Genomic DNA, 26497 nt, shown 5'->3' on the forward strand with positions numbered 1-26497 from the left:
GTGAAATGAGCTATTAAATGATATATGGAAGTTGCAGAAGCTTTGAAATTCATTATGCCAAACAATGCCTAAAGAAATCAATTTCTTTTCAAATTCCTGTCAGAAATCATTTAATTAGAATCAGTTTTTGCATTCAGATGACATTGTCACAACCCGCATCGAATAATGTGTTCATGACATTATTCACAGTATTGACAACAACTTCTAATACTTTCAAAGGCTCTGGCAAAACGATGACGTTGGTACTTTTCGTCAGAGATACATTGTTACATGTTGGACGCTACTCGAACTGCAAATGTAGGCTGACAAATTGAGGTAATTATTTGAAAAATATGTGTTTAGGTTTGTAAATAAAACGGTGTGATCTAATTAATGGCAGTATTCTTGCTACCGGGTATATTTACGGATGTTTCCCACAATTTGTTTGTGATTTACACCCTGCTCGCAGTGTGGACGAGTAAATGCATTATCAAGTTACCCCGAGCTTTTTATGAAGCCTCTCTCTTGTTTGTAGTTTGCGTCGGGTGTTAAAACTATTAACGTGGCACCCCGCCGAATAAGAAACGCCTTTGCGAACACGACAACGGATTTCAATGGGGACGAAAAAAGGGGCGGGTACATTAACTGAAAGGCCAGAAAGGAAAGTCAAATACCCATCTCTGATTGGTCTTATCGATTTAGGGGGCGTTCCGAGAAGCAGAGTGACAGTTTATCGGTCCTCCGGGAGTAATCATTGTACTGATCGTGATCAACTCAACTACACTTATCAATCGGGTGAGCGAGTAGATCACGGTTTCGTCGGGTGTCCGAGATACGATCACAACAACGGTCAGCACTGGTCCCAGCGGCTGACCACTGTCAGGATTATCTGTATACGAGTTAACTGGACTATCTGTGGACCCGACAGGTAAGAGCTTCGTTGTGTAGTAAGGGCTACAGTGCCTCCAAACACCTGGCTGTACTTTGACAACACATTTCCGTTTTAAAAGTGAAGCCGTGTATTCTATAGGATATCCTGTACACCGAACCTTTCCCGTAGTTTCGTAAACAAATACATGTGGCCCTGTTATGATTCAACTTTGCGTATCACCATTAAGAAATCCCATAATATCTTTACCACAACTGACAAATCGGATATAGTCACTTGTACGGATGTCACGTTTTGAAATGGATGTCTTGTTGTTGACAGAATGGAATAATTTAACTACTTAAATATTTTTTAAATGTTTCTTTGTAAATAACAAAGTCAACAGTATAAAATGTTTCATGAATATCACAATATACATAATATCGATAAAGTAATCTGCAATTGAATAGTAATTATAAAATGCATATTGTATTTCAATATACAATCAGCTGTTATAAAACATTGATGCTTACAGTGTCGATCACCTGGTGTAATCAATGAGTAAAACCCCAATTAAATGCATTTCTGTTACGTATGGCCTCGTCATTAAAAGACTGACAGCTTCTGAAAACGACACTCATAATAGGTAGCATGTACACCTTAAAGTTTGAATAATAATTATTGAAACACTTAGAGGTCTACTGTCTGAAATACAGATTTAAATCAGATATATCGCTACTTAAATAACAGTCAATATCTCGTGCATTGATAATATATGAAATTGTAATTCAAATGATGATATGCTGAAAGTTACAATATTTACATTTAGTTATATGAAATATTGATATATTTAAATAATTGAATGGTACTGATGTGATCTAAGTTGAATTCACCCATGTCGTAATCTGCCCTCTTTGATAGCACGTGTTTTAAACGTATGTTAAATATTTAGCTAAATAACATAGCTAACTGGAGTCAATTACTGGCTATTGTGATCGCATCGACATTTTGCTGTCATCGTTAGCACAATATTGGGGTTTTTCACTGAACATCTTCAAAGATAATATCAAAGAAATACAGCGGCTGGACACAATAACGAAGAAACGGTAATGTTTACATTTAATTTAATTTTATTCCAGTTAAAAATCACTGGGCATTCTTCTTGATGTGTCTCATAACGAGAATGGACCTCCACCAAATGTTCATTTGGAAGAGTTTTGTTTCCATAGATTTTCCAGAGCCTTATGCCAACTCCAATTCAACTGTAGTGAGGACAAAATTCATTGCCTAGAAACCAAACTAACTCAATTGGAAATCGTTAAAAGAACCATTTTGCGACTGAATGTCTCGGCTGCTGGTACTGAATACTCAAAATTCCTGAATCTCAATTGATACATCACCGTGGTCCAGACAGAAATTTGGAGCCCAATTTTGGAGTTTTAAATTTAAGATTACTGAAAAACGAACATTTTCAAGGAGGGAGACAGAGAGGGAATGTTCTAAGTTAGACTAGTTATGTTTCGGGGTTGTCTTAAAGTAAATAAATTCGTCAGATGTCCTCAGAACCTGTTGAGTGAGGAATACGTTATAATTTGAATTCACTGTCGGGCAAAGAAACTATGGAACAATGTTTCATGGTGGTGAAAAAGAGGCAAACGGGAAATAAATATTCGATAGTAATGTATTTCATATGGGTATTACAGGCTGTGTACTAAACGCGTCGTACCAGTTAGTAGCCATACACACAACAGATTTATTTATTGAAACGCAGTAATGTGTGTAATCTTTTAGTAAAATCCTATAATCAAATATACAGGGTCCCAACAGTCCACATATTTTTTTGAAAAGAAAGCTGCAAATTTTGTAGATAATGATTTCCTTGTCAAGTTTAACACAGGACATTTTGACAGGAATCACGTGCTTTGGGTACCTACCCGTCTTGAGGCTTTGTATACTTCAACGAATTCAGCTGAACTAGATTTCAAAATAAATAAAACTATTTACATGTGATTTAAAAAGAAGATTTTGACACACAAGTTAGGCCTTTGAAGTATGTTCATGTGTGGGGTCATATAGGTCTTTGATGTCTTGGTAAGGGAAAGGGAATATTCTTACGTCCAGATATACACTTACAGACACAAACATGGCTTTCTACACATCTGCTGTTGCTATCCGTGAAGCGCTGTTTACTTTTAAGCAATGTTTGTTTATTTATAATCATAGTTTAAATGTATCTATTACATCGTGACCGAGAACCGTGACCGCAAAGAGTGCATTATCGAAAATCGACAGAGTAGGGTTTGTGTGTTCAAAGATAAAGGAAATTTCAATCCATGGGTACGAACTTAAACTTGTTATTTAAATGTTTAAATCCGTCATGAGATGGAAATAGTATGAACTGTAACGTGGTGCATTCGGTACAAAAAATTAATTTAAAAAAATAATATTTGACATGACACAGAGGTAACAGTATGTACACCCAACACCCCCGTGGATAACCACCTCACCCCACCTCCTACCCCCGGCTTATACATATATGTAGATTATACCGATATGGAGTTAGTTGTCACGTCAATGTAAAGGTAACGTAATACCAAACCCTGTGAGTATCTAGTCATGGTTACAGTACCCGTTTCACTGATATTAAGGTACAGTTATCTATTTAAAATTGATAATCACCATCATCGATCATCAAATACCCTGTTCATCGAGAGGTCATGGCTTTGGAGGAGATAACATGGGTATTAGGAAGAAGGGATGAGTTGTGCACAACGCTGCAGTTGTCAACGTTGTCAGGCGATAAGGGTAAAGTAGGTGGGTGGGCAGCACACCATACACCCACCCCTGCTGTACAGCATTATGGTGTGAGGACTTCAAGTCAAGAATCCCACGTCCGTGAGATGCAATATTTCATTGTTGAGATAACAAGGGAGTTATAACTTTATTGTTTTAAATATTTAACGTTTAATTATCTGGCCGTGTTGGTAAACATGTGTTGCTGTGACTAGATGCTGACTAGCCTACAAGGAATCTAATCGGATGACTGTTTCTAAATAGTGTGGATAATATTATTTGCAAAGTGCAATTAATTTTTATTATAACTCTTTATTAAACACTGATATTTGCATATGCGTAAGATGTCAATAGTTCCATTTGCCAGAACATCGTACAAACCCCTTAGTGTATATGTATTGCACACTATATCTTCTCAATTTGGTTTTTCAATTGTGAGTTGTACATTTTCATTTTTATACAAGTCTAAATAGAGAAGTGTGAAGGCTACAATTAGTGATGCACTTCTGCAACCAATCGTCATGCTGGTCAATATAATATGTATTGATACTTAATATATTATTAATAATAAATGGTGTGGACATATTGTAAACTGATTGAGAATATACGTGAAGACTTATGTCACACAGATCTTACGGCTGTTAACCAGAAATTAAAACTACACATTTCATAATCTCACAGGAAAATATGATAGTGTTAGAAACACACTAAAATACTGAAATATGCATGCTGCTTTACATATTTTTAAAGCGATGGGCATGAGCAGAACAATGGTACACATGACATTCTTGAATGTATCGACGGGGGAAAGGAGACGCGAGCTCCATCCTCAACGTTAAGCAATCAGTTCGTCATATCCCAAACCGTTGCTGATACTGGCCACCATCTGTCGGGATGGTGATAAAAGTCTCTGACCTTCCACCGCGCTGAGCGGAAATATAACCCAAGTCCGAGATCAACCTGTATTATTTACAACTGTATTTGCATAATACGCATACATTCTCAACTGTATCACGTTATGTTTAAGTTCATCGATAAAGTGTATAGTCTTAATTTGACTGTAATTAAGTTAACAGCAATGTGTTGGTAAAACATTCCAAGTGACGATATCATACCTTGATGAACATCCTTTCCTTTGATATAATAATGTATTTTTCTCCCCCTCTCCTACCGTTTATCTAGAAATATTACAAAAGTATGAATACGTACTGAAATCATAATTCAATAATTCAATGCACGGTCAATATCGTAATTACATTACTGTACATAATTTCGATAGTATCCCGTTTCTTAGGTACGGTTCTCAAGAAAATGTATGGTTCATGGTGTATATTTCAAACTCTACATCAACAGAAGAGGATGAAGTTAGCTCAGATTTAAAGAACAAGTGTTCCCTTTTTCCCTGTTAACTTCCTACTTATGTGTAAATTGCGTAAAACAGAAAGTAACTCATCACACATCATTTTAAATTTATGAATTGCATTTCCTTTGCAGGAGTCTTGCGGTATGATAATGGGGCTTTTAACCAAACTCGCGTCAATCAGCTTGGTAAAGCAAACACACATCAATGTTTTATCAAGGTTTCAAGAGTCGTGTTCGAATCCACGATAAAGTTTGAATAATCCCAAAACTGGTGCCAAACACAACTCACCCACATATTGAAACCAAAGGGCGGGCATTTGTTTAAAGTATTCCATTTAAAAGTTGACAACCTTTCTTGCTAATTCCATTAAACTGGAGGTAATATTGTGAATTATCATCATTTAGCCACGTTTTCCAAAACCGTTAATGTTATATCTACCTCCACATAGGACTTATCAGTTTCTTTTAACTGAAATCATTTTTTAATGACTCTCCTTTTGAAACACGCATTTTGTCCATTTAATATATTTAAATGTCTAAAATAGCGTATGTATTTGTCACAAGGTGTATATGTCGTGTCTGTTTAACAATGTTTTGTCTCCAAACATTGGTCCAGTCCCATTCGAAATGTACATGCGTGTTAATGTCATGTGCAGGTGTGCAAGGAATAAGTGCCAAAGATAGAACCATCCTTTAACACGGATGGCAGCACTAGAAATTCGAAGTAGTTTCAAATTGTGCTTCCTGTTAAACTATACACAGTATCAGGGTTTCAGATAGATCTGTGACGGAAGAACTGTCGGTGTATGAATGTAACGTATATCGACTTTGTGTTTAGATGCATAAATATGATCGCTTTTATGCAATATGAAGAGGGTTTACAAAAATGAAATGTTTCTAAAACTTCAATTTTATGTTTCATTTACATATTGATGATGTACAGCTTTCACGGATGTCATGGCCTTTGTGCGGAGAAACATTGCAAGGCACTTTCACGCAGGCCAAAAAACGCTATTCACTTTTCAGTTCTTAGGGTTTTTTATTTTGCGCAACGTAAAATGTATAGACTAAAAGGTTAGATGTTCAAGCAAAAATACTCACAAATCAAATTTTTAAATGTCATCGAATTTGTATGACGCGTAACAAACAGTTCTTTTAACTTTTCACTATGAGTGTTAGTTGTATAGATACAATGATATGTATGTTTCATACGTCGTTAGTCATGATAACGAAACATCTGTCTGTCACCGAGGTATCTCAGCCCGTACGCACTGCATTTACATAAAATGTATTATCAGCTGTAGTTGTGTATACACATATCACCAACACTTATAATACTTATGCTGATTTGCACCCTCAAATATCCCCCCACCCCCCACCCCCCACCCCCCTCTCAACACTGGGCATCATCACCCCTCTATTGCTTCCTAACTGGTCCTTCTGAAAGTAATTTTGCGCGCTAGGCCATGACAAAACGCATGGTCTCTATCGACCAAGGGAGTTTGTCAACTATAACAAACCATAGGAGCAGAGATTTTCCGATACAAATATTGACTCACATATAGGTTAAATCGCTTCGCATGAATTCGCAGGCTCCACGCCTTGCCAGGCATCGCTGGTCTGACTGCATGACTTCCCTGTATTCAGTGTTGCCAGAATGTAAGGTACAATTGCCCCGTGCCATAAAACCATAAAATGGAATGCAGCATGGGCAATTTAACAATATTGTGATCTTTGGAAAAGAATTGGATTCAAGTGTCATCATTGGTTTGTCGTAACCAAGCATATCTTATCGTAATACTCCAACAAGCTGTTGTAGGCCGCATGTTGTAGTATAGGAATTGATAGCCGTCATTTGAGTGTCAGGTATTTATGGGTTTGGTGACATTTGAGATATACTTCATTTAATGATATCATTTCGCTAATTTGAGAGAATTGTGCTTATTTTATTCAACACTATTTTTTCATTTATTTATTTTTTTTTGATCACGCATTGATTTAAATCATATTTACCTTGCGATTAAAGAGGGACTTAATATCGAATTATTTCTTGAGTATTTGCTAAGTATCTCTGGTTGTATTTCCAAGAAAGTATTTTTTGTGTATGGAACAAATTCAAAACATGGGACCGGTAATACGATGGCTGTTCTCTGACTTATAAATTGATCTGCTGTCGCAATTAAGTTGCTTTGTTTCTAAACATGTACTGGACTACGCTCAGAACGAACCCGCTTATAACGAACGGACGGGTATAACAAACTGTTCTTTCGATCAGTCACCTGGTGAATATTTTAGTCGAAATGCCTTGATCGAACCTCGGTTCTATCGAAGAAATATCCGTCATTCACCAGAGGTGGCAAAAACCGTATTTTATTGTAACTGATTCACTGTGAATCGTTGTTCGCCTTTATTCGCTTTGAGACAAACTTGTATTAACCTGGACATGCCCTAATCTTTAAAGGGTTCTACACGAGGAAACATTGAACCATACAGAGTGCCATTAAACTATAAACTATTCCTATAGCGTCGCATGTAGTAAATACGACAACTTCTGTTTCCTGGTTCCAATTGTCATTTCAACGAGTTGATGTTGGAGATTAAAATAAACATACTAGAGAACAGAAGGGTAGCAACTGATTATTATAAATATAATTATCATTATTAATAACTTGCCAGTATACCATTTCATTTTACATACTATATGACAATCATAAAGTACAGTACCGTTAAAAACTATTTCTGGAATATTTGTTTTCACAAATCACAAACACCCTGTACCCCAGTAAGTGTTATTTCATTAATCGTTTAAGATACAGCAAGTTTAAATAATAATCATATTGTATATACTTATGAGTGTTTTCAACATATTTTCCTATCCCTGTATGTAGTACTTTGTTAAAAACATTAAAGTATGGCTTATGAAATTCGAGAGATAGGAGTATGTATGTATAGAATTTTACTACTCTAAAAAAAAATCCGAAACCAAGCATATTCTCGACAAGGAGACTTGACCGAAAAATAACAAAGAACATAAGCTGGAAAGAGTCACTGATTCGAAAGTGAGGCTAGATCACAATTATGATACCGGTACAACACATGGCAAACCATTTCTTTTTGTTTAAACTCCAGGCACCATTAAACATGACTGGAAGTTCTCTATGACCGGCAGTTTACATGGTGAGACGTTTTTGTACAATCTAGGGTTAACTGGGCTGCATCGGAACAGCTGATTTATACAACCGATAGATTAAGAGGTGATAAACAGGTATTATCCGATGCTTAGATATTTTCCGATGAAGCTTTTCTTAACAATAAACAAGATAACGTGTCCTGTGGCTATCAGAGTGGGTTATTAAGGAATCAGTGACAAAATTTGAAATACAGAGAGTGTGTTTTACGTCATTTGTAGGGTGTTTTACGCCATTTGTAGCAATATTACAGCAATATCAAAGAGGGGCCCCAAGAAATAGACTTTAGCCATATTGGAAATCGAACCCGGGTGTAGGCGTGACAAGCGAACACTTTAACCTCGGGGCAGATACAAGTTTTTGAGAAAAGGGGTGGGGGGCTGCACACTTTTGAGAGAGGATGAGGTGCACACTTCATATACATTCCTTTTCAGTGGTCAGTTAATGAACTTTCAGGAGGGTGTGTGTGTGGTTGCGAGTTTGCATATGATAACATAATGATATATGTCATTAGTATCAATCAAGATAATGTGTATTCTCCATATCAGCTTGACAATTTTCTACAGCATACTTTTACAGCATACTATCAGTTTTCCAAATAGAGTATCATTATCATGAGGAAAGAACATAACCAACACTTTATATTATCTTTGAATTCTCTGAATATATTTTCGTATAATTTTTAAAGAGGAGTTTTGATGGATGTTAAAGTAGTTACTATCTTGGATGATGTTTTAAATCTAAATTGCATCTGTACAATGCAGTGTTTTGTTTGTTTTTTTGCTTTGTCTTCCGTCAAGTTCAATTTACAGTTAAACACATAGATGTGAAAATGTAGATATGCTTTGTATTAACAGGACTTTGATTGATGCCAATGAACGGTTCACAACTATCAATTATTATAAGAAATGTCCTTATATGAAGTATAGAATATGTTAGCATCAATAAGTAAATAGCATATAAAACAAATACATCACGTGAACAGCCATAGAGAAATATATAAGTATGATTTATAAAACATTATATAGCATTTATACGGAATGGTGCAATGTGAATCCCGTTTACCATATTTTTCTCATGCTTATAGACATGGATTTGTCGACTTTGGTAACATCAAGAAGACATGAATATGCATGACATGTACAAAATGTCAACATCAGTATAATATCTATGTATCATATGGACAGCAATGGGGTAAAGGGATGTGTATATAACTACTCATAGCGCAAGGCACCATAGATTCGAAGTCTACAGTGGAACTGATATGTTAATAAACACTCCCGGGAAAAGTAAATTATGCAACCGTGTTTTATGGAGCCTGAAAATTAAACAAGCAAGAACTGGTCATAGATTGTATTCAAGTATCATATTTTAATATGCATCTTTCATTTGTAGAAAAACTGTTGTCATTTTTAGGTCGGATCCAGTTTTCAAGTGTACTGCTTTTTACTCGACAGTTCATATTTAACTTCAGGACTTTAATTAGACACAGACATTTAAAAAAACAAAACAAAACAAAACAAACAACATTCATTGCATTTTTTATATCATACAACTTAAATACGGTAAACATTTTAAACATTTAATATCAATTTATTTTTTCAACAAAGAATGTTTTAGCAGATTTACAATCTGAGTATTCATGGTGTGACAATATATTATAATCTCCATCCGTTGATTAAATGTTACGCCCGAAATCTTCTCGCCGGCCGTTAGGGATTTCTGCTGAAAGCAGTTTTGATTGCACGATTTCGTCTATATCATGAGTGTTCTTTCATGAATCACAACCAGATCTTGCCCAAACAAACGCTGGCACCTAGCATGAACAAGTGCAAAGGCACGACACCTGTTCACGTGAAAAGCCACACGTTTCTTCACGTTCGATTCCCCTGTGTCTTAGTGATACAGTGAATGAGTGAGTGAGTGAGTATTGTCTCACGCCATATTTAGCAATATGTACTAGGCTACCCCAAGAGGCAGCCTTTAACTTCACTTATTGTAACCAGTGGGAATCGAACACAACCATTCGGCGTGACGAACGAGAACTAAAACGACTGAGTTACTAAACCATTCTGTTAATGCTACAATGAAGTGTAATATGTAAATACCTAAATTAATTGAAACGATGTTTGTTTAATACTGATGTACAATTGTCGATTGTCACAATTCTTAAGGTCCCTGACACATCTTAATATAAGAATAAAGAGCAGTGTCCGCGTGTTTATGTACGTAAGTTGAAATTTAATGCATTTCAAAAGTTAGAAAGACCTTCAATCGCTTTGAGAGGTTCGGAAAATATTTATCTATAAACCTTTGAAAAATGTAATTTAAGTCAATATATTGCCGAAACGATAAGTATGGGGCGTGTATAAATATATATGCTTGTGTTTATTGTATGAAAACATGAATGTAGAGTCCTCCTTTCGCCAAGTTTTTGCTATTAAACTTTCAAACAAATATGAGAGCAGTTTGCTTTTCCTCCTAGGCTTGCGTGCACCATCGGCCCTCGTATGAAGGTTTGTGATTGGATGGATGCTGGGTGTGACGTCACTCAAGTCCTCACCGACAACCACTGCCCGCTTCCTGGTAAGTTGCACGTGACCATATATCGAAGATGTATCCAAATGAGCTGTATCATCATTTAGGGCAACATCTGGGGAAATGTGAGGGCAACGGTATACTCTAGCTTGGTGTTAACGTTGACGTTTTACTGCAGAAGGAAAATATATGGAATCGGTCTGACCTACTTCCAGACTCATACTTCCAAATTTTGGATAAGAATTAATGCGAAGTACAAAACTGAAATTTATTAAAAATCTAAATATATTTTCAAGAGGAATTGATACTATATTCCTTTTCGGAATAAACACTCTGCGTGTTTGTACACCTTGAAACCATGTGTTAGACATACTGTTCATCCGATCCACATATAATGACCAGTCGATCCACAGTTATGACGGTTGTAATGAAAACATGATATGCTGCAATCTGCCTCAGTTAACCACCGCACACGCTAATAGTTGAGCTATACGGCAGCGGCGTATGTATTATCGAGTAAGGACCAGATAATCCAATGATTCACATCATGATCTTCGATTATCGATCATCGCAAATGATAAACGATGACATAGATTCAACGAGGTCAGCAGTCTTGAAAACTCGATTTTTGTACGCCTCATACTACCAGCACATCTCCGCTGGGACCACTCTTTTCGTGGATTTACAATGATTTTGGACCTCGTCATGCAACCTTTAGCAATTTTCCAGCAATATCACGACTTTGGACACCAGGCACATGTTTCACACATTGTACGGGATGTTGGATTTTCGGTCCAGGCAATGACCATGAAAAAAGTACACAAAAAATGTGTGTATACATATTATTCCTGTCGTGTATAAAACATTTTCATTTCCCCAGCGCTTTAGTCAGTTGGGAATAATAAAACAGCTTCTTGTGCAATTTCGAATATCAAAAAACATGTAGGCCTACATTCTTGCGTGCGTGAAAAGCGCTGCACACGTTTCGTCCGGCGAGATTGTGAAGTGTTTTATATCGACTGCGGATGCTGCGTTATTGCTACAAGTATCGTCAAGATTTACAGTCCCGACAATTACACTATCAGGAGTTACGACTTCGCAAACTTGCCACTTCACCGCCATATCTCCATTCCATCTGCCACAGAAATTCCGTCGATACGACGACCACAGACGAACCAGGTACGTCGGAGATCCCTGCGCGCGTGTGGCCCTACATGAGCGTTGTTGTCGCGCGACGTAACACCACACGCGTCCTCCCTGGGGGTTTTCTTCAGACGCTTCTTGTCGGTAGGAGCGTCTCGCAAGAAAACATTCTCCCCAGCCTGCCTCTCCCTTTGAAATCATTCAGTCAACCTCTCTGGCCGAGGTTCCATGTTCAATCGAAGGCTCCCGCAGTCCTCGTGCCGGCGTCCTGGCGACGTTTAACGATGGATTTCACGACGTTGCTATGCTGCATGAGTTGGAGTTTGCTTTGCAGTGAGAGAAGCATATGGAGCAGACACAAACAAACTCATTATTTTACCATATCGGAGGCCTCCTTTCAAAGCCATGACTTGGAATTGCTAAGTTATACGTTTCAATGAATGGTTACGCACTATTCTCCGGTTGATATATTCAAAAAGCGGAAAATATGTTTTGAATAGACTGGTGATATACCACTTTCTCTTCCTGAATATTCAATAAGGTTAACTCAATAAAAATGTAAGTTTATGAGATGTTACATGATGGAAGTAATATGACATATTTTCTCTGAATATGGTCATTGAAACTAGTTGTCAAACAAGCATTACCTTCCATCGTCATCAGGGTAAGGGACATTTCTGGCTGGGGGTGATGCTGATTTTACGGGATGGGGGTTTGGGGTGTGGGATGTCAACCATTTCGTTCTGGGAAGGGAGGAGGCATCAGTTTTGTGCACATGTAACAGGGGTATCAGCAGTGTTGGACATAACAGCTTACATATTATGGGAAGGGGGAGGTGGGGGTAACTGATGTACATGCTAAATATTTATTGTCAGGCGCAGCGTAAAACCGCTTCAGTCCATACTGTGCCTGTCAAGTAGTCACCTTATACAGCTGAAAATGTATAATTTATTAGCTTCAAAATTCATAAAACCTGCTGCATTTTCAAAATCAGACTAGTTTAACCACCCTACCGTGAAGATGAAGATGTTGTGAAATCAGCTATTGTACCGTACGTACCTGAAAACTGTTTTGTAACAGAGTTTTAAACTCAGATTTTAACTTTAATAAATTTGTTGTTGAGACGCAATATGGATACAAGCGTTCTTAACATTATAATTTATATTATACACCATGCTTTTTACAAAGCAGCTTCAGTGTAAGATATTTGTCATCATTCCTTCATTGGTGTTGGGGTAGTCTAGTGTTTTATAGCGTTCGTTCGTCACGCCGAAGACCCGGGTTCGATTACCCACATGCGTGCAAAGGTTGAAGCCCATTTCTGGTGTCCCATGTTGTGATATGGCAGGAATATTGCTGAATGTGGCGTTAAGCAAGACTCACTCACTCATTCCTTCATAACATGCACCCAGTGTCTTCAGTCATGAAGAACTATTAGCTTTTAACTGAAGTTAAACCTTTAAAGTTATCAAAGTTCTACATCTGATAGCCTTCATTTCTACACGGCGGTCAGATTGCCTGTAGTTTTCATGTTATTCTTGTTTTCTGTGCGGAGCGGTCTATTAACCCGACGTCCGAGCATCGCATAACGGTTATATTAACCAAGTAATCAAACCTAGCACAGCGTTCATTTTGAGCAAATGCAGTTCATTTGAACTCTGCATTCTAGAGACGCATCCCACATCCAGTTGTAAAATGGCAGTCTAGCATTCCGTTCAATCTATTCAAATGACTAGATTTGGTTTTTTTAAACTCATCATATCCTTCATTTTAAACTAACTGTGACGTGTGTTGTACTCCGGATAGGACTCAACCCTCTAAGGCAATTAAATCTGTACTTTGCCGAGAAAGCGTGATCCTAATCTTAGCATGTAGTACAACGTTAATTTTCTCAGAGCGTTGTGGTTATCCTTTGGTTTTGACTGAGAATAAACATAGCTTTGAGTTATCCTAGCGTCCTCTGCATTGCGTTCCTTATGTCGTAACGCTTGTCTCCTATCTTTCCGACCAAGGGTAGTGTTTGGGGTTGTTAACGTTAGCATAGCCTTCGTGTCCTTTAGTCCTGACCATAGAATTCCTTATATCGAAACAATCCTAATAGTCATTGTGTTCCCTGGATGCTTACAACTAATGTTCATTTCAAGAAAACTTCCAACAAGCCAATTAATTTAAACTGAACGTTTCTTGTACACCTAACCGTATACATGATGTTTTAGAACAGTGACCTCAGCGCTAACGGATTGTTGGCAGCAACCTCTATTGGGTGTACTAAACCTTAACCTCTACGGACGTTTAGGCCTCACCATTTATCGGGGTTATTGCACCTTAACCCCTACCGACATTTAGGCTTCACCCTCTACTGGGCGTATGCCTTGTCCTCTACCGGGTGTACACCTTATCCTCTACCAAAGTTTATGTATGCCTTGCCCTCTATCGGGTGTTCACAATAACCTCTGCCGGGTGTACACCGTAACATCTACCGAAGTTTAGGCCTCACCATCTACCGGATGTTCACCATAACCTCACCATAACGACTGAGTGTTGGCCTTACCCCCCAACCGAGTTGATGCCTCGGTGTCCGCAATCAGCAATCCATATATCATGGGAGTATCAAACCAACAGCGTTGTGCCGCCAATGCTAACCCAGCTATCTGCTTCCCAGGTCTATTTGCATTGATAAACCAACCACGACTAACTCATCAAATCACTTGATAGTTCACTGAAAACCAAGTGTCTTTATGTGCCCTAGAGCGATGGCGGACACCTCTGCTGCGCAACTTAATGTGCGCAGCGGGAGTGGATTGAACAGTCCAACCTTCGTTGAGGCATGCGCCTTTAAGTGTCAACTGACGCGAAAATTGGCATGTGCCTTGATTGTTGTGGTGGATGGAGAGGAAGGATTCCGGGGCTATTTATGAATGTGACGTTTATGGTTGATTAGTTTTATAATTATTGGGAAAAATAGGTCTCTCAAACAAAAACACATTGATTTCACGTTTTGGTTGTGTTTCAAACGGAATGGTGAAACAGTTGCATGACTCGGGTCAAATCACAATCAGGGTCGTTATGGCGATTGTATATATTGCATATCTAAACTGAACATTTTTAACAGATAAAGTAAGTTTTACATATTTTAACTTACTTCGTATTCACAATGCATAGGTCATTGAATATTCATTGCAACATGTCGTTTTCATAGTATGGGTGAGTGAGTGTGGTTTTACGCCGCTTTTAGCAATATTCCAGCTATATCACGGCGGTTGACACCAGAAATGGGCTTCACACATTGTGCTCATGTTGGAAGTCGAACCGGGGTCTTCGGCGTGACAAGCGAACGCTTTTACCCACAAGGCTAGTTCAGCGCCCTTTTACATAGAGTGACTGTTATAGGGTATGATAATGGCTTTACATGTATAAATATTTTCGGAGATTTAATTTTAAAAATAGGTTTACATCATCTCGGGGCGTCGGGGTAGCCTTGTAGTGATAGCGTTTGCATATCACGGTCCGGGTTCGACTCCCAACAGGGATATAATGTGTTAGGCCCATCTGTGGTGTCCCCCGGTGTGACATTGCTGGAACATTGCTAAAAGCGGCGTAAAACTAAACTCACTCACCCACTCGGGCCATTTGTTGTTTGTTAAACCCGCGTCTGCAATCCTTAATCTTCCCCCATTGTCTAACGGGATATTGTTATACTGTGGTCATCACATGATGACGCTGTTGTCCAGACCAAATGAGTCAACCCAACACTCGTGGTTGATTAACACGTATTATGACAAACGCTTACTCACATGTTCGTAAAAAACACTGTACAGTTTTTAATGTCAGTTTTTCACAAGTGACGCTTGCGTCAAGACCCATGCGTTATATTGCGAGAAGCTAGACACTTCGTCAGGGTATGGAAGTAAACGAGTACTTTTACTGTAAGTATACAACGAAGAAACACAGGCAAACAAGCGGGATGGCAGGTAGGTTGGTACACACACCTTCCTTCTTTCATGGTATACGTGAGTATGCTTGTGGTTAGGGCGTTCGCTCATCACAGCCCGGGTAATCGGTCTTCGATTACCCTCACTCACGAATCAAGTCAATGCCGGCATCTTGACTGCCTGCCTGAGTATGAACTAGACACGAGAAGGGCTGTACCTGGCGATATATACTGACCAGCTAAAGTTGCATGAATATTGAATGTCAAGACGACATAAACATGAACACTTACTTTTATATGATTTCATTTTTCCAAACTTGAGTTTCTTTTGCTGTACAGTATATTTGAAAGGTATCATTGTTTTGACCTAAAGTTCACTGCATTTCAACTATTTTTCCATCTCAGTGACGTTTTGAGTCTGCGATTTTCAAAAGTCACCTTTGACGAAAGGCTGTATTCAACTGTGACCTTCCCAGACCTTCTCTAATCCCTACCTCGCCAAGCTTTGTTACCCCACAACCCCACCCTCTGTTCATCCCACCCACCCTCCCCATGTCCTCAAACCTCCCACCCATCTCTCCAAAACTGTCCTCCCTAACCCCTTCCCAGCGTCCGTTCTTCACCCGCATGCCCCTCTTACCCCTCAGCTGCCAGTCAAACAAGGGGCGACTTGACCACCCTGTGAAAAATGGCTTTTCAATCGTTGACCACAAAGGGCTTTGTTTGGTTTGTCAAATCCATTGCCCGTCTCTCAATACCAGCCAAGCTCCCCTCCATTGTTTTTCACAACGGTTTTCTTGGAGTTTCGGAATCAAAGAGGTCTCACTGTCATGTCGTTGTATATCATTTTCAGATTACTGCCCCGGCTCTGCACCACCTGTACTTAACACAAGAATAGATTTCCGATAGTCTTTCACTATCCTTCTTAGTTCTTGACACTTGGCCGGCTTTTGGAGGATTTTCCAAACACTGTATTCAATATTTCTGTTTGCTCCCGAAGTTTACATATCTCCCCCGCTCATAGCCTCTCTGCCCAGTGCTTCTCTACTCGAGGTCTATGCGCGACCATGCTGATTTGCAAGGCTATCAAAGCGGTCGAGAGCCAGAAATATTTGCCTTGTGTTTAGCATCGTGTGTGTTACTCGATCTTCAAAGAGACTGTAACACATTTGGAGATGTTTAGTTATAATACAATGGTGATTTTCTAAAAAGTCTAATTTCTAACTCAAACATGGTCGTCAATATGTTTTGGGAGTTTATGTAGAGAGGTGGCAATGCGGCAACACGAATCGCCTGATAGTTTAACCCCGGCGTCAGTGCACCGAGAATACCTTACCTAGCGCTTGCTGTGTTGATATTCTTTATGCAAACACTGCTAGCCCTGGCCAGTCCATACGGATATTCTTTGATATGCAACAGAAAATACTTTCGTGAAATGATAGCTTTTTTGTCAGCTGTCGAAAACATTTTTGTAGTGGGCTTGGTAGTGATAATGGGTTTAGTTATTGTCAAAATAAGTATCATTGTCAGGTTAATGTGTGAAGAGATCTTTTCTTCTAAGAAGTGACAGATTTGACTAGTGTATGTAATCTCAGTGTTTGTAAAAGATGCTAATCTGCATGATATTCGTTTCAGACCCGTGAAGATCCCGCTTAGAACTGATCTTCAGCAACCCATGCTTGTCGTAACAAGCTACTAACCGGATCGGGTGGTTAGGCTCGCTGACTTGGTTGACTCATGGCGTGTTATCCCAATTGCGTTGATCAATGTTCTTGCTGTTGATCACTGCATTGTCTGGTCCAGACATGATAATTCGCACACCGCCGCCACGTAGCTGGAATATTGCCGAGTGCCGCGTAAAACAACAACCAAGCCAACGCCATTCTCTTCAACGGGAGGTCTTCCTCAAGTAGTAGTAGTAATAGTAGTAGTAGTAGTAGTAACAATAATAATGATACACTCCCTACCATGATACTACTATGACCACTTCGTTAGGCAAAAACGACACTGACAGTTTTGACATCACCTGAACGTCTAAAGTGCCCCCAGGTGAATAAAGTGGTACCTGTGAATGGTGTCGTTGGTGACGGAAACATTTGGTCTGATCAGTCCCACCATGCTTAGATATCCACCATCACGCATTGTCCCCAATCATTTTAAAAGCGGCGTAAAACTTAACTCAGTCATTCACTCACCAGACATTTCACTTGTTCTAACCACCAATTTCTTACTTCTCCAGACGGAATGCCTTCCCAGACTGTAGTACATAAGGAGATGTGTTCGGGCTGCCAGTGCCCCATCGAAGACCGTTTCCTCTTGAAGGTTATGGAGAACTCGTGGCACGAACACTGTCTTCAGTGCGCAATATGCCAAATACCTCTCACCGGATCCTGCTTCGCTCGGGACAGGAAACTATACTGTAAAACAGACTACGAAAAGTGAGTACCAAATTACTGATTTATATGTTGTTCATTTTTAAAAACTTACATAATTGCATAACGTGCGAATAAATGACAATACTGTCCTGTTTTCTACCTTCCTGTTGTTAGGGACATGTGCGGAATAAGACAATGCATTGAGCGTATTAAACTTACAAGTCCGGGCCTCGACTGCCCGGAACCTCTACGTTCCGGACATTCAATTTGTGACGTATCTGTGGTCACATGAACGTGAGGCGTATCCGTATTTCAGAATAGCGGGTGTATTCGTTATACTTGACAATTCCATTATTAACAACACCGCTTGGATCGACGGGATTCATCGTACAAGACATTAAGCTTTTCACACACGTACAGGGCGAACCGGGTGAGGTTAACAACGCAAATTGTAATTGTTCAACTCATTTGACGTGGGTACTACTGTTTGTATTGTCAGATGACGTAGGTACTCCTGTTTGTAGAGTCAGATGACGTTGGTAATCCTGTTTGTAGAGTCAGATGACGAAGGTACTCCTGTTTGTAGTGTCAGATGACGTGGGTACTCCTGTTTGTAATGTCAGATGACGAAGGTACACCTGTTTGCCATGTCAGATGGCGTAGATACTCCTGTTTGTAATGTCAGATGACGTAGGTACTACTGTTTGTAATGTCAGATGACGTAGGTACTCCTGTTTGTAGAGTCAGATGACGTTGGTAATCCTGTTTGTAGAGTCAGATGACGTGGGTACTCCTGTTTGTAGAGTCAGATGGCGTAGGTACTCCTGTTTGTAGAGTCAGATGACGAAGGTACTCCTGCTTGTAATGTCAGATGACGTGGGTACTCCTGTTTGTAGAGTCGGCCTGCTTGTGTGTAACGTATTTGACAATAGATGCAGGTGTTGTTAAGTTAATAATCCCTTTCTTCGGGGACTTCCGGGTTGCCCTTCTCGAACAACGCACAAAGATTATACTCCTTTGATGACAGTAAATCCCTGTTCTCATTCAAGAACACTAGTGACTGCTGAGCTCTGTTCACATTCAAGAACATTCATGACAGTAAAGCTCTGTTCTCATCCAAGAACACTCCTGACAGTAGAGCCCTTTTCTCATTCAAGAACACCCATGACAGCAGGTAGAGCGCTTGTCTCATTCAAGAACATTCCTGACAGTAGAGCCTTTTTTCATTCAAGAACAGTCCTGACAGTGGAACCCTTTTCTCATTCAAGAACACTCATGACAGTAGATCTCTATTCTCATTCAAGAACACTCATTATTCCAGCAATATTACGGCGGGGGACACCAGAAATGGGCTTCACGCATTGTGCCCATGTCAGGAATCAAACCCGAGTCTTCGGCGTGACGAGTAAACGCGTCAACCATTAGGTTACCCCATCTTAAAACGTTATAGGCTCAAAACAGTTAACGAAACACTGCAAAGTCTAGAATACAAATGTGATACTCGTACAATACAGCGCCATTGATCAACCATTTCCTGCTTGTTTCATTTTAGCGACCATAAAACATTTGTGTATTCTTTTGTTTGCGCCCAATCGTAGTTCGTAGTGTAAATATGAACTAAAATTCAATTGTTTTAATGCCATTTTGAATTGAATGAAAGATATCTCAAGTTATATACAAAATACTTTAAACAATCTATGTAAGTATATTTTGGATGTGATATTTTTATATGATTATGCACGGTACCATATTGATATCTAAAATACACTGAGAGATATCACACAATATTTCTTTGATGGTTCAGAGATATTTTAAGAAATAAATAACAATACTTTGAACATTAGAAGTTAATGAAAGATATCTTCAATCATTTACTGACATCTTACAAAAACAATATTGATATCTTCAAAAATAAAACAGAGACGATATCAATTATGTGAAAATGGCTTGTAAAACGGATTTCAGTATCAATGCATATGCTCCTGCAATCGCTTTCCATGTATTTTGACAAACAGATACCAGATACCAGATACTAAAACTTATTATGCAAAACACATTTTTTTATCACAATTCTGGTTTACTGGTCTGTATTTCGCGGCTTGTTCATGCATACCCTGTAACTATATTACATCCATGGCTAATTTAGTCTGTAACAATGTAGAATGGATTGAGATCGAAATCAGTGAAATTTGCATTTCTCTGTATGAAATATTTAGCACATGACACAACCGTACAACACGTGGGAGTTTACATTGATTATGTACATTTATGTGTTCCATTAGTTGACGATGTTTATAACATCATTTGAAAATATTAAATTCCAAAATAATGTTAACTTTGTAGCATTTTAAAATGTTGGGGCTTCTATATTATCATTAAAAGGTAACACAAAAAGATAGTTATGAAAAAATATTTGAAATGCGTATATTTCTCAAAATGGTAACTTTTCCTGCAATGTACTTCAGTTTGAACAGTTTATTAAATTTGATCCCAGTAGGATACCACAGGCATCAAAGCCGATTTCGTCCGTTTAGATCAGATAGGTAAGTGTTTATTTTTGCGTGACAAAGCATACAGATTATTTACCCACTGTGTGATATATACCACCCATGATCCATGCAGACAACCAGATTGGTCAGAACTGGTCAGCGCGTATCATGTGAGGTCAGGCTTAAAATATTAACGGAATCTGAACAAAAAGTGATATAATCCTGTCTTGTCATATCGCCCCAGCAACATGTATCGTGAAGTTATGTTTCATATTTTGTTCAAATCTTAATAAGCTAACGCAATTCAAATAAAGTTTCATCCCATCAGATCGTGATTTGGAATTGTTTCAAATTTTAATTTTGACTGTGACTTGTGTTTTGAAAGCTGGTGTTTATGTAGGTATCGATAATGTATTAAGGTTAGTTCAAGGTTATGGTGTATATGTGTCTAACTGTGCCGCCTCTCCATGACTTCCGTCAATACTCCTGAAATACGAGATGTCGATAGTATCTGTTAGTATCAATCACACATGTCAGAAATGTGTCAACTGTTCTATCGAGTGAGGTTAAATTAACAGTATGACTGAATTCAAAATTATCAATAAATTTTCCCGCATCCGTATTTTAGCATTGCCTTCCTTGGAAAATAACTTTCCTTGCACCTTATTAACAGTCTTAAAGCTGCAAACGGCATTTCAGTGATTTTAACGGTTTTTGTGTGAGCTTTAAAATGTATGTTTTAGCTTTAAGATTTTGAAAGTGGTCATTATAGAAATTGCTATTTCTGATGATGAAAACACAATTTGGATGTATAGTGTACACATAAATTATTAGAATGTCACAGTTCTAAGTCCACCTTTATTACAATTGTTTTCACTGGGATATGTAAAACGTACAAAACTGTTATTCTTATTCGTAACTAGACATATATTTCTTTTCATAAAATTCAAACCCCGTATATTTTCATCGTGTTCACGAATCAGAAAATGTTGTGACTTTCAGAAATTCTTTCAATTTCGTTTCATTAACTGGTGCTGGTGTTTTGCCCAAAATTTCAACATTTTTTTATTTTACACATGTCCTTGTTCTGCTGTCCTCCTAAAAAGTAATTAAATGAACTTGGTATACGATGCGGTAGCCCAAATTAAACATGGCCATCTGTCACAAGTCCATAACGGCCCATGATGAAACAAACGATAGATCTGATTGTATATTTCAATAGAAACAGACACACATTCAAGCCATAAAAATAATAAAAATTCAATATATATCGCGATGTACGCGCGTGTGTATCGACATATTGCACACCTGACTTGATGCACACTGCGTGTAGTGTGTGGTTTCCTTCGTGTAGCGTGCTTGATATATTGCATTAATTAAAACGTTACCTATTGTTGTCCATGAAACATTTTCAATACAAACACACCAGGAAAATCTCAGGTGAGATTTAATAATATTTACTGGGAGACTGATATTCTGGACTTATGAAAATGTGCCTTCAACCAGTATATTACACATGAATGGAGGACAAATAGCACATTGGTTAAAAAGTGTGCTAGCTGCTATATGAACTATTCAACCACAAATACGAATAGTCTATTCGCGTGTGTTTTATTATTTAGTAGAGACAGAAATGTTTTTTGTTTGTAATTGTACCGGAGGACTGTGTATAGATATTAATCAGTCCTACTTTTAAACGTGGAATATGATGATACACTTGGAATATGTAACTGTTGTGGTGATCATGTGCAATATATTTTGGTTCGCGTTGATTTAGGAGAATGAATGAGTGATTTTAGTTTTACGCCGCACTCAGCTATGTTCCAGCTATATCGTGGGTTGATTTAAGTAAGAAAACATTCATTTGATACTTAGTGGAATAAACGAATAAGGGTTAAAAGAAAAATACCCCAACAAGAACTTTGTCGGCATTTGTGTTAAACGTTATATCTATTTCATGGGGAAAAGACAAAATATTTGAGTTGATAATGGAAATGTATAGATAATAAGATGTTGATAAAAAAGTGTGCTGGATGCACCCGAAGAAAGATAGTAACAATAACACATGGAATATATCTCTTTGGTATTGTGAATATAAGAGTTTTTTCTTATTGTCGTGTTCATCCTCTCACAATGATATATACCCTAACCTCATCGGTTTTAATTTTTTCACCACCATAGTTCTGTTATCTTTCTACTACATAATGACCCAAATCTTCATCAAAAAGATCTAAATAATTACTGCATTTTGCTAAATTTTACGTATTCTTCACGGCTTATTTAATGCCTTCATTCCCTCAGCAAATCAACCGACGGGTTACCTAACAACTATTTATTAGCTGTTGTAACAGGACTTTACCTGAGACTACTAATAATTGATAAGTGTGACCCGACTCGGTTCTTCCTAACACCTCGATGGTGATAATATCTTATTTTAAATGACTATAGAGCAACGTGATAAATGAAACCTTTACTCTCGTGTTGGTTGTCATTTGATTCTTAATTACAGAAGCGAGGTCGAGGCGTCGTAGGGTAATGGCGGGCCTGCCTTAGTACTTCGTAGTATCTCTAGCAAAGGGATAGTAATATTGTAAGCAATGTCAATGACTTAATTGCTTTAATGACATCGTTTAGTCAATCTCCTCTCCCTAGGGAGCCGACACCCTCATTTAATACTGTGTGGCGCGGCATCGCTCCTCTTGAGCGCTGATTTATAGGGTTGACAGTTTCAATGTGGCGCGAACCTTGCGAGCAGACGACAGTAGCGAGTGTGATGTAATGGCGAATAGAAGGTACCCGTTAGATTAATTTGGACACCAGAAAAACAAATAACGTTGCGGAGCTGCCCGCAAGCCCAACGAGAAGCGTCATTAATTGCCACACGTGCAGTCGGCTTCAAAGCTTTGGCAAATTCGAGGACAAAAGATAGCCTTATCCTGTCTTGTAGGGGGAGAAAACACGGACAAGCCGGGGCAAGGTTTCGCTGCCAATAAAAGCGTGGATATTTACATATCTTGTTAGATGCCACGAGGTCTTTGTCTGGTATTTGGACAGTCTTCATTTCTTTTCTGGAAGGAACGATAACAAATTACTTTAAACCAGCCAGTGTTGAAACAAAGGCGCGGGGAATTGAGCTGCGATAACATCAATGCTCGCCAAGGTCAATTTCGACCAAATTCTTCACAAATACATTGATAACAGACACCTCATTGTATGTCCTTCCAGAATCTATATGCGATTTCTATTGACCGCAAGGCTCCATTTGGAAATTCTTTGAATATTGGTAATATATGCTACTAAGAAGTGACCGTGAAAAAAACCCAAAATAACAAAAAAAAACCCAAAACGACAACAAACAAACAAACAAATAAATAAATAAATAAATAAATAAATAAATAAATAAATAAATAAAGAAAGAAAGAAAGAAAGAAAGAAAGAAAGAAAGAAAGAACGTTTTCGTTCACAAATATTTGCAGTTAAATGTAAAATATTTTCCGTGCAGAATATGTCTGTAGTTTCAGCAGCTTTGACCAAACAAAGTCGATTGTTTATTACAGAAGGATAGGCTAACAAATAGCCAGAAACAATAAAAAAAATTCCAAAGTACCTCCCAAAATGAGAAAGGAAACCTTTACTGCAAATAAAATGTGTTATACAAATACAAGACGCTAGCTGCAAACAAATATATGTTACCCAAAATAATGAAACGATGAACTTTATTGCAAAAATGTATTTCCTTAGAGCTTTGTGACGAAAAGGAATCCAAAGAAAGTTTAACGTAAGAAAATATACATTATACGAAGCATAAAGAAATCAACCTTTCCTTGCTAAAAAATGCCATGACAGCCTGAAGACCCTATTCAGTGACCATACCTAAATGCCAGTCTTTCTGGATAAATGGCACCGTGTTAATTACACGTATAGGCGTGTTATTTTGGATTCTCCGTTTGTTATTTAGGTAAATAATGCTCTCTCTTAAAGGTATTGCTACTTTAACCAGTTAATGTGGAACTTTTTAAAGAGGTATCCCTTGTGGGATTACGCCTCAGAACGAGCTTCTGGCAACCGTTTGACAAAGCGTTCGTAGCGCTAAGTTGATCTTACATACTTTAACTTAGACTTTCGACAGTTGTAGCGCTAAGTTGATCGTAACTTACGTACTTTACCATAGACTTACGACAGTCGTAGCGCGACGATCGCTTTGTGAAACGCGTGCCAGGGTTTAGATCATTGCAGCCGTCTTAGCGCTAAAATAGTCGTAAATTATTGTTAATGCATGGCACATATGACTATCAAAGCGCTAAGAGAGTTAGAAAATCTTGGCCCTGGAGCTCCTTTCACGAAGCTACCTTTCCAAGATTAACCTTAACTCCCACTGTTTAACGTTGCACTATTGTCTCCTTAGTGACTTACGATCACACGAGTGCTTTGTGAAAGGAGGCCTTGGGCTTAGATTTTCGAAGCTCTTTTAGCGCTAAGATAATCGTAAGTTAATGTTAATGAATGGGACTTACGATCACCTTAGCGCTAAGACAGCTTCGAAAATCTTGGCCCAGGTCTTCATAGGCGACAAAGGGAATTGGGTGGGCAGGTTCGGTGACGTGCCCTATGATGTTTGTCTCTGCTTACATACCAATGGATTGCCATTTTCCGTCTCGAATATCAATCAGTCGTCGTGATATGTGGCTGGTATGTTACTGGACTCGGTGTCACATACCAAAGAGGCAGAACAGTTACAGTGTACATCTTGAGGTTATCAGGCAGAATCTCTGCCGGAATACGCGGAAAAGTTGACCATAATGATAAAGTACGGATATTAAAAATGTGTATACCAACACGTAATGTCGCTAGAGTACTTGAAACCACGCAGAAATTCTGCTGATGTTATTTCTTGTTTAAGGAACATATTCCAGCAACGCAGGACGGCGGTCTGTGAATAATTCAAACACCACACAATCCTATAACTGACAACGATGTACGTATCGATGCACGTAATTGGGGTCTGTTAAACAAGTCAGCGCGTCTGTTATCCAAGTCAGCGAGTCTGACTGTCCGATCCATTTGGTCGCTTCAAACAACATGGGTTTCTAGGGACCTACTTCCAAAACTTTTTTTCTAGTTAAAATAACTTAAATAATTTTTTTTTTATGAATGTAATATGCTCAACTGAGAGAAACATTCTACGTCTTTCAAACCGGAAACTCATCATTGACACATCTAATCCATGGTGTCATTTCATCGGAAACGCACGTATTTTTATCGTTGTCATGGTCAAGTGGTTCGTTCTATTATTAAAGAAGACTATGGTTCGATTCCCGAAATGGAAGCAGGGTCTGACCGCGTAAAAAATAGTTATGGTTTCCCCTGTCGTAATCCTGGTCTACCTTAGTACTATCATGTACATCTGGTTCTCATATCATATCCCAGCTCGACGAAAGACTGCCTTCAGCTGTGACCTTTTCGCACCTTCTCTAATCCCTACCACATCAACCAGTAATTGCTGTTACCCACTGTGGACGGCGAGGGAGCCTCGTGGTCACAGCGTTCGTTCGTCTCGCCGATGTTCGATTCCCCGCGTGGGTACAATGTGTAAAACCCATTTCCGGTGTCCGCTGTGATGTTGCTGGAATATTGCTAAAAGCGATGTGAAACTAATTCCACTCACTCACTCACTGTTAGCCGCAGACCAGCCTCAGTCCACCCCACCCACCACTTCCCATGTCCTTTAACACCTTCCAGCTAGACTTACCACCCTGTGAAAACCCGTTGCACGCACGCATACTTTCACCACGAAACTATTTTACTTGAGCATTTTTTATTTTCAAACACAT

General features: G+C 38.6%; 1 protein-coding gene across 3 annotated transcripts in view; it reads left to right on the plus strand.

Moving 5' to 3' along the window:
• Positions 1–738: 738 nt before the first annotated feature.
• The window catches only part of LOC137273664 (LIM homeobox transcription factor 1-beta-like), a 63003-nt gene continuing 37244 nt past the window's right edge, over positions 739–26497 (plus strand). For all 3 annotated transcript variants that reach the window (XM_067806454.1, XM_067806457.1, XM_067806456.1), the window contains exons 1-3: positions 739–907; positions 10676–10776; positions 18042–18240. In XM_067806454.1, the coding sequence (XP_067662555.1) occupies positions 10701–10776; positions 18042–18240 (275 nt within the window). In that variant the 5' untranslated portion in view covers positions 739–907; positions 10676–10700. The remainder of the gene's footprint in view (positions 908–10675; positions 10777–18041; positions 18241–26497) is intronic.

The sequence above is a fragment of the Haliotis asinina genome, chromosome 2 (genome assembly GCF_037392515.1).
Source record: "Haliotis asinina isolate JCU_RB_2024 chromosome 2, JCU_Hal_asi_v2, whole genome shotgun sequence".
In the NCBI taxonomy this organism is placed as follows: Eukaryota; Metazoa; Mollusca; class Gastropoda; order Lepetellida; family Haliotidae; genus Haliotis; species Haliotis asinina.